General features: G+C 33.5%; 1 protein-coding gene across 1 annotated transcript; it reads right to left on the bottom strand.

Moving 5' to 3' along the window:
• Positions 1–578: 578 nt before the first annotated feature.
• Positions 579–15,033, bottom strand: LOC134269113 (uncharacterized). Its single transcript, XM_062751335.1, has 3 exons — positions 14,228–15,033; positions 2,706–4,652; positions 579–1,657 (listed from the first exon to the last, which is right to left on the bottom strand). The coding sequence occupies exons 2-3, from the start codon at positions 4,642–4,644 to the stop codon at positions 1,359–1,361; spliced, it is 2,238 nt and encodes a 745-aa protein (XP_062607319.1). The 5' UTR covers positions 4,645–4,652; positions 14,228–15,033; the 3' UTR covers positions 579–1,358.
• Positions 15,034–16,166: the final 1,133 nt, after the last annotated feature.

Below are 16,166 nucleotides of genomic sequence, written 5' to 3'. Positions count from 1 at the left end.
TTTGTTTAAAATATTAAAAAGTACATCTATATAAAGCTATGATTCATTCGTACCGTGTGAAGTGCTCAATTTGTTCTCACCCAATATATATAGGTTATTTAAAAAGATCAGCACATATAATGCATTTTGTACATACCTTTTGTATGTCTTAAGTGCATAAATCTATTCTAAACTCTAAAGAAGAGACAGAGAAGAAAGCACTGAAATCATAGATTTGTCTCCTGCAAAATGGATGGACGAGAGCCTTTCACTCAATATTGCTGTCTTTTTATGTACTTAGACGGAACAATAATTTTACTGCTATGTCATCATCGTTTTTTATTAAATAATTACTTTTTTTTAAGTGTACGTTGGCCGAATAAAATCTGTTTTATGAATGCTCTCTCAGGCTTATCTCTTTGAGGATATGATTAAGCATTTACTTGTATATGCATTGCATGCATAATAAAGATATTTATAAATAGTTAATTGCCGTGTAATAACAGAATGTTTAACTTTTTTCTTCTCATAAAGCATGACATTTAAGCCTCTGGAATTTTCATGTGTGGTCACATTTTACATGAAAGTTGGAAAGTAAACCAAGTGTAACTAACAATTTAATCCAATAAATATGGTAACATAAATTATGTCATTATTTACAACAACGGACATCTCAGGCAGGACATCCTAAAAATAAATAATTAACAGCATCACAATAACAGCTAACATATTCCGTAACTTGTAAATAACAAACAGGTTAAAGTGTTATTCTCAGAGATAATGATCACGTTTTAACGTACAAATTAACCCGTTACGTACTTAACATGTACACGTATAACCTGCAACCTGACACCACAGGCCTTTCAATCGCTTACAAAAAATTGAGGTGTTATATAAAAAAATAAAGGTATTTCCTTTTTAACCCGCCGATTTTTTTAATTTGGATTAAAACGACCCAAAGACCTGTGCCTGAAACTATGAATATCCTGCAAGAAAAACAACAATATGGTAATCTATGATAACATACAAATGGGAAAACAATTAACTGTAACAAATAACACATGTAAAAAATGTTTGGACGGATTAAATGTAATATGTGTCTAGGCTGTTGAAAAAAGAGTATCACACTTTGCTTGATTGGCACTACAAAGGGTATGTGACCATTTTCAGGCCATTTTTTAAGCAAACTCTAACAAACAATGTACAATCATTGTATATAACACTTCTTGACAGAAGCAAAATCGTCCTCTTGTGTCTGAAAACTTGGATACCAACAAAAAAACTGGCCATCTTTACAAATGCATTTTTCCAGTAAGCCTTCGACATATCCTGCTGAAAATAGAACGTACTAATGTCAGAAACAACGATGGCAATCTTCTTCACACGAAAACTTCATGGACTTTCTTTTTGTTAATTTTCGATGGTGGCAGAGTTCCTCCGAATGGAGAAAAGGGTCTTTGATCAGAACCCTCTGGACTTCCCACGGGAGGGCGCCACATTTGTTTGTTGAACTTTTTAACTAGCACTGTCTTTCCAGTAGTAACGTCTTTCTGCGGAGTTTGTATTGGAATCGTGTGTTGCGCGCGCAGTGGCGCTGGTTTCACACTAGAAGTTCTTTTCACTTGAGAAAGATCATGCAAAGATTTCCGGATATCTTTGTCATCTTTCCGAGAGAAATCTGAAATGACATTTGTATATATAAAGATCGTTTTTTTAATTATGTTATTTTCTCAGATCGTAGTTGTTTTCAAAGTATGATATATTGATTAACTTAATGTTGCAATGTTGTCATCTTTTTGTGATATGTATGGCTATAAATGAATATAGTTATTCAACACAATAATTCTTTTTTTTTTTCAATTTTTTGGCAGAAATCCCAGTCTATGCATCTGTTTCTCTTTATTTTATTTTCCGAATTCCAGTACAAGGCCTTTTATTTGAGTAAACTACCTAAAATGGCAATCGATAAGAGGGTCATATTTCAGGGTTCATTCATTAATGATAGCAAGGTGAACGTTCTATGATTTGGATATATAAATAACGATATCAGAGAACAACAAATAACTCCAGGCACTTGGTCATCATGCCATGGATTCGCTTTTAAATAACAAACTTACATTAAAGATTACTTTTTCTCGATGTCAGTTGATTTAGAAAGCTAAGAAAATTTAATCCTTCCCTTCAATATTTTTTCATATTTTTTAAGACCTTGGCGTTCTGAATTGGGTCAAGATTGTTTTAATAATATATTTAGAGCATATTATTTACGAAGACAAAAGAGGTGCGATATTGATAATACGAAATCAGCAAACCGTTAAGCAATTGACCGAAGTAGCAAACCAACACGGGGCGTTTAATTCTCCACCGTGCAAGATAAATATTTTGTAAAAGACACACTATGACTGTGTGAGGGGAGAACAAACAGGCCCATAGAAGAGAGGGGTCAAGGGGGAAAATCCTCTACTATTAGCAAGTCTTCTTACATAACCCCATAGGCTCTATTTAGTATTCACTTAGATGATCTTGTGTTGGTATTAGAGAACAAATATTTGACTATTAAAATGTTTCAGGTATTTGACTTGGAAGGGAGGGGTATTTAGAAATACAAACTTTGAACTAATAATTAAGATAAATAAAACTTGAGTAAGTCATAAATAATAAGCTTTTTAATGTTGAAAAATGAATATTTTTTCATCGAAATTTCGAGACAGTAACTAGAATGTTACCTGTTGACTGCCTGAGATCGGGAGGAGCCTTCATAGACTGAATTCTTCTGGCTAATATTTTCCTTTTATCGTTGCCTGTCTGTGATTCATCTTGAGATCCGCGAATAACAGGCACTGAAGGCTTAGTAAAATCTCCTTCCTTCACAGTTTCGTCAAGTTTTATCAAAGGTGACCCAGCACCTAAACTCGAAGAAGGTTCAATTTCAGTAAAAGTTTTAGATTTGTCTAGTGTTCGTTGTGAAAACGACATTTTTGACACAGACGGTTGAATGGAAGCATTAGGTTCCGCAGAAGGCGTTGGGTTACTTTCTCTTGGTGATAACTTCCCGAGAAAAGGGGTCGTCTTTTGTTTAAATGCATCTTGTCTCTTAATAGCTGCCTCATTTCTTGGTGTTCTTTGAGCACTAGGCTTTGTGGAAGAAAGTCTTGGAGACGAAGGCATTTTGGAATGAAGCAATGCCTGAAAACCGTACACTCCCGAACCATCAAAATTAGTAGGAGTCTTGCTAGTTTCGGGCTTAGTAAGTGGCACTTTTCTTTCTTGCAGGTTTGAATTTTCATCCCGCTCTTCCCCTACCTCTGACTTTGGTTCAAACTGGAAACTTGAATCAAGGTCATCATGAACATCAGCAATACCAGAGTCCACTGTTTTCTGAGAGTATCCCGAGTGAAGGGATTCTCTGTTCTGACTTCCATCATCTTTCACATCGTTTGACTTTGCCAAGGTCATTTCTCCAGAAAACGAATTATTCCTCATGATTTCCGATTTTATCGCTGACCTATCCTCCAACTGAAAAGACACACTTCTCTTTATTTCATTGGGAGATTTGGAACCCAAGAAAAATTCCGCGTTTCTGGATTTTAGGTCTCCAGACACTTTATATTTTTCATCGTTTTTTGAAGCCCATGTCTTAGTTTCATCCTTTTTAATCGAACCTGATGTGAGGTGCGTACCAGAATCGGGATCGGAATCTGAATCACTGAGAGCGTGAATATGCAGATCCCGTATCGTAGCGTATAAATCCGTCATGGAGTATTTTTCTGACAATTTAAAAAATTCCCTTAAAATTTCACATTGCATGCAGTGTGCGCCAAACTCTGGCACCGGCTCTTGGTCCAGGTCATTACCAGATCTAATTCCATTCTCTTTAAATCCAGCACAACACGTCTGTCCATATCCAGTTAAATATCTTATATTGGAAATCAAATTGAGACCTTCTTGTGTCGCTCTTTGCAATAGCTTAAGTAGCTTTCGTGATTTCAAATCCGCTTTTTCTTTATCAGTTATGGCCAAACTGTGAACTCCGGATATCAACCGTGACAAAAATGCATTACATATGTCACAAGAGAGTGATTTTGACAAAATGGATAGCTCATAATCAGAATTATTGGATTTCCATAGTCTGTTTTCACAGATCGTTGTATTGAAGTTTTGTTGATTAGCGAGGGAATGATAGCTTCGCTGGTTTGAATTACTATTTACATGTTCGTCAGAATAATTTGTATTGTTTTGCTGTGCATTATCCCATGTATCGATTAAAGTTTCACTGTTTTCAAAAGATATCAATCTCTCTACACTGTTATCACTACTATTGCGAAAATCAGTCACATCTTCACTTCGCTGGTACGATAGTTCTAGCTGCAGTGCCTTTTGCACGGATGAGTCTCCTTTGAATACAGCACCAACCTCTTTGGAACTTTCCAATTCCCCACAGAAGTCTAAGGGAATGTACCCTACATTTCCTTCATAAGTTCTCACAAACACCCAACCTCCAACGCTGTAAAGAAGTTGTACTATGTCCCCCTCAGACACGGGAATCTCACTAGATTCTTTCTCGCTTGGAATAAAGGTAAAAAGTACGACAGAAGGGTAGCCAAGTTCTATTGCTGGCACTCTGCCGGACGGATTTAAATCACGTGACTGGTAAGCAGACGACATTTTTAAACCTGTAAATATCGAGATCAATAGTTTTGAATGACGTTTTATTTTACCTATACTTTATGTTAAGAAATTTATCACAGCTGGAGGGTGATAAATGAATACACAAACAAATAGCGCACATAACATAATTGATCGTGGCCGCTCGTCTTGTGCTTTAGGAATTGAATACTGATATTCTTTCTGATGAGCACGATTAACTAAAATTTAACAGAGACCCATTCATTGAAAACAGAAGTTGAATTAGTTGCAGATATGTAACAATGAATTTGTCAATGATGGACGAAAATTTGCTGTTACTGAATTAATTTTAATAATTTTAAGGTACTTAATATGTTTTTTTCCTTCATCTATTTTATTCATCAATCAGGGGACACAAAAATCGCATAATTGGGTCCAAAAAAACATTAAAATTAGTCATGCTTTCTTTTTTAATCCAAATTATCAAATGGTAAAATTGTACAATGTGCTTAAATTCCATGCGTTAAAAAAGACATTCATGTACGTTTTCAAAGAATGTTTTTAAACAGATAAAATTTCAATAGCATAAGAGTGAAAGATAAAACACAAAACAAAAATGAACATTGGAAAAAATTTGCCCTAGATGGTGTTTAATTATTTTCTTCACGCAAACAACATCTCCGTGTATTAAGTTGATATTTTTTTTAAAAACTCATAAATTGTTTCAAATGTTAAGGGTTTTATCAAATAGTTGAAGTTTAAGGGAAATAAAAACAAAGCATTTAAATGACCTACAATAAAGGCCGGGGAAAGAGAATGAGGAGGCTGAAAAGTACTACAGGTCAGATGAAAAAAATTAGTAAATAGTATATCGACAAAGGTTAAACAACATCAAGATTTGCTAAGCTGTAGATTGGGATCTGAATTTGTCAATGAAACCGTAACGTATTCAAACGACATTTTCTCTCGTTTTCTCCAACATCATGCTATTGATTTGTGACTGATAAGTATGCATCATCAAAAAAGATATTCTATTGTAATTTACAAAGCTTGTGAGAATCAATTGTCCTACAACCATGGAACCGGCTTAACGATTGTTAGTTTTAATACCACATCTCTCAAACGATACGAAAACTAAGGAATATGTTAAAATGCGTTAAATATTAAATTAAAATTTAAGTACATCAGTACTCCCTTGTGGTACATGTATGTCAGTTACAGGACGATGGAAATAATACTTTTGCCACCTCTTAATTCTTTTTTTTTTTTTTTTTTTTTTTGCCGCAACCAATTCTAAAGCTGACTAAAGTATTTTCTACAAATATAGGAAACTCCTATTGAATTATTTCGCTCCTCTTAGTGTTTTACTTCTTTTCCTTTGATTTTCCCCATTACTCATTTAATATTTAAACTTTCCGTGATATTGTAGTCCTTTATATCTCACTATGTTTACTTATTTCTACGGTAGACCTACCTTAACCAAACCAGCGTGTGTTCCTTAGGGGAATGTGATTTTTTGAAAGAGATCTCTATTTTTCAAACAACAGTAATTGCAGTAATAGACCTTGTGGTGTTGTTTAGTGTGTTAATTAAGGGTACAAGGTAATTTACTTCCCTTCGCTAAATTTTGTTTATTGGTTGGAAAGAATAACCTCTGTTTTATATGTACATGCATTTATTGTTAAGATTTCAAGAATTCTCCCAAACAATCTTAAGTCCCTGTTTACTTAAATTGACACAAGCTTTTAGAATTTTGTTGTAAACCTTAAAATTCGAAGCCCTATGTCACGGCAGACGTTAGCACGATAAGGACCCCTCACTGCTCAATGGCCCCGAGTGCCGAGTAAAGATAAAAAATGTTTTCCTTCTGTATATGGTGACATCTCTTTATGAGTGAAATATTCTCGAATGGGACGTTAAACAACATAAAATCAATCACAACAAACGGGATTTTTTTTTAGTTTACGTAAGTTTAGATATCTTTTGCTAGATTTTACATTGAGGAAGAAATTTAGCAACGATTTTTGATTGCTTGATATTGGTCTTCCTTGTAATTTACTTGGATAAGTTTTATTTCTCAGTCATATGCGGACACGACTTGAACAAAGAAGTATATACCCAAACTGAAAATTTTATAGGAGACATATATTTCCTCTGATTTAAAATCTAAATATTGAAAAATCATTATCTTTTTAGCTCACCTGAGCCGAAGGCTCAAGTGAGCTTTTCTGATCAAAATTTGTCCGTTGTCTGTCGTCGTCGTCGTCATTGTTGTTAACTTTTCACATTTTCATCTTCTTCTCAAGAACCACTGGGCCAATTTCAACCAAACTTGCTACAAAGTATCCTTGGGTAAAGGGGATTCAAGTTTCTTCAAATGAAGGGCCACGCCCTTTTCCAAGTGGGGATAATTATGAATTAGAGAAAAATTAATGGCATTTTTTTTTTAAATCTTCTTCTCAAGAACCACTGGGCCAGGAAAGATGAAACTCATGTGGAATCATCCTCAGGTAGTATAAATTTAAGTGTGTACAAATCATGACCCCCGGGGGTAGGATGGGGCCAAAATGGCCGATCAAAATTTTACATATTAGGAGTATATAGGAAAAATCTTTAAAAATCTTCTTCTTAAGAACCACTGGGCCAGGAAAGATGGAACTCATATGGATCATCCTCAGGTAGGGTAAATTCAAATTTGTTCAAATCATGATCCCCAGAGGTAGGATGGGGTCAAAATGGCCGATCAAAGTTTTACATAGGAATATATAGGAAAAATCTTTTAAAATCTTCTTCTCAAGAACCACTGGGCCAGGAAAGATGAAACTCATGTGGAATCATTTTCAGATAGTGTACATTCAAGTTGTTCAAATCATGACCCCCGGAGGTAGGGTGGGGCCAAAATGGCAGATCAAAGTTTTACATAGCAATACATTGGAAAATTTTTTTAAAACTTCTTCTTACGATTCATAGGAATAGGAAAGATGAAACTCATGTGGAATCATCCTCAGGTAGTGTACATTCAAATTTGTTCAAATCATGACCCCTGTGGCTAGGTTGGGGCCATAATGCACGTTAAAATTTTTACATAGGAATATATAGGAAAAATCTTTTAAAATCTTAATCTCAAGAACCATTAAGACAGGAAAGATGAAACTCATGTGTAATTATCCTCAGGTAGTGTAGATTCAAGTTTGTTCAAATAATGACCCCTTGGGGTAGGGTTGGGCTAATATGGCCGATCAAAGTTTTACATAGGAGTATATAGGAAAAATCTTTTAAAATCTTCTTCTCAAGAACCATTAACCATTAAGACAAGAAAGATGAAACTCATGTGAAATTATCCTTAGGTAGTGTAGATTCAAATTTGTTCAAATCATGACCCCCGGGGCAAGGATGGGGCCAAAATGGCCGACCAAATTTTTACATAGGAATATATAGGGAAACATTTCAAAGTCTTCTTTTCAAGTACTTCAAAGCCATGATTAGTAATATCTATATGGAATCATCCTCAGGTAGTGTAGATTCTAGTTTGTTCAAATCATGATCCTCTGGGGGGTTAAAATTCAACCCCCCCATCCTCAGTAAACTTTCAGTTGTGATCTGACGTGCTTTTTCCAAGCCGATGTGCTCAGTTGAGCGCTGTGGCCCCTGGGCCTCTTGTTTCAACTTGTGGGGGATACTGAAAAGTCAGTGGGAGGCCTTTTTTAAAAAGATTATTATATGCTTTATTATTTATTGATAATTATAAGGTCTGACTGCTTTATTAAGCTATTTTCACTGTCTTTTTTATAATACCGTTTTCTTTTTTGTGATTTATCTTATAAGATATCTAGACAAACGGAGCAAGACGTAAAGAAATTTCCACTCCAATGAAAGTCCCCCTTTCAATCAGGTTTAATGAATAGCTCACAGCTGAAAGAGCCTCTACGGTTTTTGATATGTTCAATATTATCTTTGCAGGTATATTGATCATTAACTTTTTTTTTAAAATTAATATAATCTATTTTCTTTTACAGATATTTTTCCCCAGTCAAATACAGAGATGGGCATATCGATGACACAGTGATAAGATACTTGTGTGAAGCAATCATTATGCATACTTTTCAAAAATTTAAAAACCTTCACTTTAAATGGAATCTATTACACTTACGCTATTTGTTTGTAAAGACTTTCCTTTCAACTTACTATAAATAACTTTCACAAATAAATAAGCTGCATTTATAATAGATTTTTAAATCATTATATGAACACCATTGCAAAGAATATTACCTTCTACTTTAAATACATATTAAATTTCTATTGAGAGAAAATTCATGTCCTTTAAAAAATGCAAGCAGTGTGATTTTTAGTAATGGTCCGATTTATCATTATTTATAAATGTCGCAACATTTATCAGGATAAAAAGAACTACATACATCTTAATGCATATAATTTTTTTTTTATTACAAGTGATTTAATTCACCAATCTTTGAATTTTTATTCTAACATCAGTTTAAATTCAAGAAACCTTTTAGATGTGACAGTGAATTAAGTACACTATCGGGGTTCTTTAAAACATTTTACAATGTTTATATATCCACAACATATGTGTCTTGTTTACATACCTACCAATATATACAAACATTGACTCATTGAAGGAACGCCCTATGTCATATAACAACCTCTTGTATGTGTATATATGCATAAGTAACACAGTTCAATGTCAGGTGCTTTTAAAACCAAGATGGTTGTCGCAACGAACCTGTCACAACTACCATCATTCAGTTTACACATCTGTGTTGAAGGTTATTATACCCTTTTAAACTCCTTGAAATAACAACATTTTTGTTATTCATTAAAATTCAATTATCTTCCACCTAATTTCAATATTCCAAAAAGGCCCAAAGTCAAAATTTGCTACAAGAAGAAACAAATTTATATATGGTGACTCTAAAGGAAACATGGTATAAAAATGTTGGCCTGATTTAATTTGATTAAATAAAGTGTATTTTGCATGGTACTAATCATTTCAAGGGGAAAAACAGCATAGTGAATATCATAGAAAGATAAAGAAGGCTGCTGGGCAAAAATACTATACATAAACTGTAATTCTTATTAAAAAATTAAATAAATAAAGATGTTTTGAACTAGAAATTTCGATTGATTGATCGTATTTCTTTTACGCCCATTCGAGAATTTTTTACTAATTTAGAGATGTCACCATATACTGGGGAAGGGCTTCAAATTTAGACATTTACTCGGCACACATACAAGTAGCCATTGAGCATTGAAGGTTCTTTATCATGCCAACGTCTGCCGTGACACGGGGTCTAGGGTCTCACAGCTTTCCCTCCAAATTGCCCAGTACTTTGCAAGGGAACGGTTCCTATTTATTTCTTATCGACTTAGGTCAGTCGCAGCCGTGATTTGAATACGAAGCAAGCGCTCTACCGACTGACCTATCGTGACGGCTTGAAGCTTTTAAATAGCTTGTTATATTTTCATTCTCATCTTTAATCTTCAATAAAACCCAAAAAGAGAGTTCAATGTATTTTTTGTGAAACTCTGTAAATGTACAAATTACTTTGTCTAATTCTATAACAGTATCTGCTATAGAATATAAAAACATGATTTTAGCATGCAGAGGTTAAAGCTACTGGACTTTCTATTGCAGATTTAATGAAAAAAATATATTTTCAACCCGCCTCCCAAAAATAAAACTTTTGTGTTTTATTTGTCTCCAAGTGTGTGCAAGTTTTGCTTCTTGTATCAATATGGTACCATGCAACGAACATATATTATGTGCAACATGAAGGGTCTACAGGAAGATTTAATAAAGTTTTAGGAGCATGCACACGGTCGTCATCAGTCGTTTAAGAATGGGTGAGATCGACTTCGTTGTTTAGAAGATTCTCTGTTTTAAGTGGTTTGTAAGTGGTACATGTATAATTGTAATCAAGGACTAAGATTTTTTTTAGTTCGGTCTATCTGGTACCGCAACATACATCGGTACCTTTGCCTTTCGTTTTCACTGTATAAATGCACAAACTACATCATTTTTATTTACATGTTTTTATTTACATCAATAACATTTAAATTATAAGCACCTTCTGTTCGCTTTTTTATAAACCGCTTCGCGGTTTATAAAGCGTATTTATAAAATGGGTTTGATATATATTCTGATAGCTGAGTAAAATTAATCAAACATATGAAAATAACTAACAGTACGCATGATCAAAAGTCCATAAAACAATGCAAAATAGGAGTAAAACAAACACGGACCTCCAAAACATTAGAGGTGGGATCAGGTGCCATGGAGGAGTGAGCATCCCCTGCCGATCAGTCCCACCCGCCGTGTTCTGCTTGTCATTATCGAGAAATAACGGAAAAGTCCGTCGTCAATTCAGTTTATAAATAATGGACTAACAATCAGTACGAAAAACGTCAGTCAGCGTTTGACTCTATGGTGAATTGTATTTGCTGACGAGGTCATTGTATCGAACATAGAACTTACGAAATTATGACTTTAAACGAGACTGCTGATATTCTTGTTTCATCAACTTGTTTTTCAATAATTTACATCGTTTTAGAAATTGTTCATACGCAGAGCATGCTCTTGCGTATCGAAAAAAACTGATATATATGAACTCCGTATGCAGGTGATGAAGGTATATGTATTGCTGCATAAGTAAGAGAAGTTGACGAAAGTCATCACGTTTATCATAGAGTTTGGTTATTTGATAACGATTAACGTCTTGTTCAAGTACTATATACAAATATGAAACAGATGTGTCAGACTCTGTGGTATCTTTTATCTTAAGCTCGGGATATATCGTATCGTATCGATATAAGAATGGAAATTACCATTTTTAATTGACAATACGTCGTCGATATATCTAAATTTCGAGTTGAAGGCCACAGCAAGTGTTTTCCTTTTTTCACCACTTATAAGATTTTGCACAAATTCTGCTTCATATGAGTACAAAAATAGGTCTGCTATTAACGGGACGCAATTAGTATCCATGGGAATTCTAATATATTGTTGGAAGACCTGGTCTCCAAAAACCACATACTACATGTAGTAGATATTGCCAATCAAAAACTCATGCATCTTTTTTATGTCAACTTCAGAGAACTTGTGTGTGCAATCAGAATGCTTTTTAAAAAAATTATTTTGCAAATGACCAATTACGAATTAAGTTTATTTACGAGTTCCATTTTTATTGAAAAAAAACAGCTGTCAATGATACTAAAAAGCCTTGACCTTAATTTATGGCGGGGAATATTTGCGTATTAAGTTGAAAAGACCTAGGCTTTAAAGCTGTTGATTTTGGTAAAATTTTCTGATTTCAAATTGCCCAATAGTTCCTTGGAATTTTAAGTATGCACATCTGATTAAGAAAGGTTACTGGCGAGTATATTTAACTGAAATAAGTTTAGGAGATTTGCAGTCAGTTTTCAACCACATGAAAACGTGTTTTTTGTGTCTTAGATTAAATATACGAAAAGTCACTGATATCGGACAGTAACGAAACGCATTGTAACTAGACCTCAGAATAACATGTGGTCTTCGCTAGACGATCTTGGCGACTTATCCTTAAAAATCAATGACTTATTTGAAATGAAATATAGAATGGTTAACAACACGTAAGGGATTGAATATGTTACATCGATTGTTTGATCTAAACATTTCTTTGACCTTTTGTTTTGAGTTTTGACTTTGATCAATTAATATAGATATTCAATTTATTAGCAACAAAAATCATTCTCTTCTGTCGTACAAACGTTAAAACTCGGATTCTTTCACCATATCTCATTGTTCAATTTTCTTGTACCATTAATATATAAACTTAAAGGCCAAGACACATTTCAGTAATTAACAACAACATAATTAAATATGAAATTAGATTTATCGAGGGCTAGAGAGTTGTGACAGGGATTCCACTGCCTTGTGATCTGACTTTTAGAGGTATATACGTAAGTCAAAACATGGCATTTTTTGATGAGTTAATTGCAAAATCATACTTTCAAATCATTATAGTACCAGCGCTGTAGCCTAAGCTTCATTTCACTTTTAGTCCAGCGGCCCTCTTATTTAAAAATTAATCAGACACGATATAACCTAAAGGAACAAGATGCTAACGTTTACACCCATTCTAAGTTTCGACATTTATGGTCGATCCGAGCAAGATTTTATGACAGACAGACAGCAGATACATATATTTTTACATTTTTACCCTCCCATTTTTGTCCTCCTATTGGAATGGAGGCTCATATAGTTGTAATGCATCGTCTTTTTTAAACTGTCATATATATTGAATTTTATTATTTTTGCTAGCAAATTATGATAATTTGAACAAGACTTATTTTTCCAATTTAACCACAACATTTTTAATGCCTTTGTACTGTAAGAATTGATGGTAAAAAAAAACATAAAAACTTCAATAATTATTTTAAAAAGTATGCTTTAAGCAAGACGCTTGTATTTTTTTTTTCAGACGCACGGTTATATAAAATATAAAAATAAGATTTTTCACAGCAGCATTTGCGAGATCAAATCTAGTACATTTCAACATTAAGACCTCTCTCCATCTGCATACATCAATACTTATGTCTAGCGTTATTGTTTTGGCTGCATTTCATTTCCGGAATTTTTGGTAATTATCAACTTTTCATTTCCGACATTTTATAGTTTTCATTTCCGACATTTTTTTGTTTTCATTTCCGACATTTTTCAAATACATATATAGTACCTATAGTAACAGATTTGATAACTTAACTTATGAAAATTTTTAAGGAATAAATCAGAAATAAATCATTGAAATCCAGTTTTGTAAATCTATCAAAGACTTGGACATAAGTATGCTGCTGTCACTGACATTTTATTTGGTGCACATTAAATGTGTTGAAAAAGTTTTATGCTCATTGAACTCCTTTACCTAGACTTAGTTCTACATATATGCATAAATGTAAAGCTTTTTTTATTATTATTATTATAATTATTATTATTTTGTATCAATATTTTGGTATAAATACTTTAAGAAAACATTGAATTGCCGCACAGGTAAATTCCGGAAATGAAAGAAATATTATGTCGGAAATGAAAACAAAAAATGTCGGAAATGAAATAAAAAATTGTCGGAAATGCTATGCATATTTCCGGAAATGAAATGCAGCGATTGTTTTATATATTAGTCTTTGACCACATGGTCAAAGACTAATATATAAAACCTTAACGCTACAGTTCTGCAGCTACAATACTTACTGAAACATTGGAAATAAAATAATTTGTCATATATTCCTTCACAAATGAAATTATAGCTTTGAAAAGAGAAGCAGCAAAACAACTCAATCGTGGAATTTTTTTTTTAAATGGAAACTATAATACAAAGAACCTTTTTATCTGCTAGAATATGTACATGTACAATGTTCAGAAAATTAAAATACTTACTTATCATTATAGATATGTGAAAGTAACTGCATACATACATGCATAAATATTAAGTGAAAACCCATTTGGTTGCAGATATTTTATACATTTTTATGCTTTATTTTTTTAAATGCAAGCAATGCAATTTTAGGACATTTTTTCCAATTAGTAGAAAATACTACTTTATAAAAGAAAAGTTCACAGCTTACTTACCATTGTCGATAGAATTCTACAGATTGGCTGGGTAGCCAAGTTACGAATCCCAACTTTTGTAAAGTTTACATAACAAATCGTTTTCCAATCTCAAAAAAGCTAAAACATTTTAGGAAGGGGTCAATCAATGGCCCTGGTGCTTAATTGTAGTCCCTGATAAGCCGAAGCCAAAAAAGATAATTTGTTGATAGTTAGACCAATTTATGGATCTTTCTACCCATTCAATCACACCCTTTGAGTGGAGGTCCCTCGGCCTCGGTCCGCCGCTGACACTACTAGATTATCATACATACCACAAGATTAGACCCAAAACAATGTCCTCGCATGACATTAATTTACATACCGCTCAATATTGCATTGTTAGGATACCTTATCGGTTCGAACGCTTCATGAATTTAGATTGTGTTGTTGGGTATCAGTTATTACCTTATTTTAAATAAACAAGGGGATGTATCTGTTTATAGACTTATTAGAGGAGTCGAATTTTAAATCATTGAGTTCGTTAAACTGTTTTACGCACTCTCTTGTTTCAATTAAATAAACAAAAATATCATTTTGTCTTCCAGTCAATAAGAGTTGAAGGCTTTAAAGAGTATAAATAACTTGAAAGACAAACCACAGCATCCTTTACCTATCTTTCATACATTTCAAGTTCATGTCTTTCGCTGTTTCCCAGCTCTTTATCTGTTTACAACACAGCCAACCGAGAAAAAGGATGAGTAGATGTTAACTGTAATACATTTTGAATGTAAAGCCACACTCCTGTTGTATTGAAATATCTTGTAGACAATCAAATGCATAGTCTTTATCCCATACAGAAGATCAATTGACTATCTATTCACGGAGTTGTTACAATGTAGAGCTGCAAGATACAAGATAAATGCTAATCTGCTAATACACTTGCAAAAAAGACAATGATTTTCTACGGTTATTAATGAGAAAACTTATGATTTTCTTGCAAAGATTACAAAAAAAGACATTACTTCACTCACTATAGATTTTTTATGAATAATTTAGGCAAAGAATTTCTGTTTTTCTGTTTATATACATTTAATGACTGGTTTTCAGTATCGAGAATTCTACACATAGAGATGAAGCGGATGTCATCAAACATGTCAGAGTAAGTAAAGATTCCTAATCATAAAGAGAAACTAAAGGGATTTTTTTGCATAATGAAACAGAAACCAATGTGATATACACACAAATTATCTTCAGGTGAAATTAACGTACGGATTTTATAGAAAGTTAACATGTAGATTCTTCCACATGAATTTCATCTAAGTGTTCTTTCACATGAAATTCATGTGGAAGAATTTATTCTTAATAAAATTCAGTTTCATTCATTTTTATACTTTCTAAATTTATTGCAGCAAATCATCGGTTTAAGAATAGAAAAGCATTTTTCATGTGGCCAATGAACTTAATATTAGAATAAAATCTGCCAGAATTACAGCATTAAATTTGAGAATAAGTTTATTTTATCACTTTCGAACCTAAATATTATATTAGGTGAAGATGACCAACAATGAAAGATCTCAACAAATCTACAATACAATCTGTGCACAGGACGTAACACACGGACCCCTAAAACTAGAGGCGGAATCAGATGACTAGGAGGAGTAATCATCCCCTTTTGACAGATCACACTTGTCGAGGGCCCTATTTATTTGATTAGAAAGGAGGGATTCTGTAGTCAAATTTAGTAGAAAACCAGAAGCCTCGCAATTGGTATGAAACCCACCAGCAAAAATTTGACCCAATGATAGGTTATATTTGCTTACAATGGCGATATAATAACCAAAGAATTAAGGTTCAAATCCTTATCATTTAATTTCTATAAAATACTTAGTTCTGATTGGTTTAAAAATTCCTTTGATACCTGCATCAATAAAATCTAGAGTTCGCTTGCACTAAGCAGCCGGGACTACTTTGGCAGTCT

Source organism: Saccostrea cucullata, unplaced genomic scaffold, assembly GCF_032062105.1.
Source record: "Saccostrea cucullata isolate Sc308-1 unplaced genomic scaffold, CSIRO_AGI_Scuc_v1 ctg233, whole genome shotgun sequence".
Lineage (NCBI taxonomy): Eukaryota > Metazoa > Mollusca > Bivalvia > Ostreida > Ostreidae > Saccostrea > Saccostrea cuccullata.
This window is presented reverse-complemented; position numbering and strand designations above follow the sequence as displayed.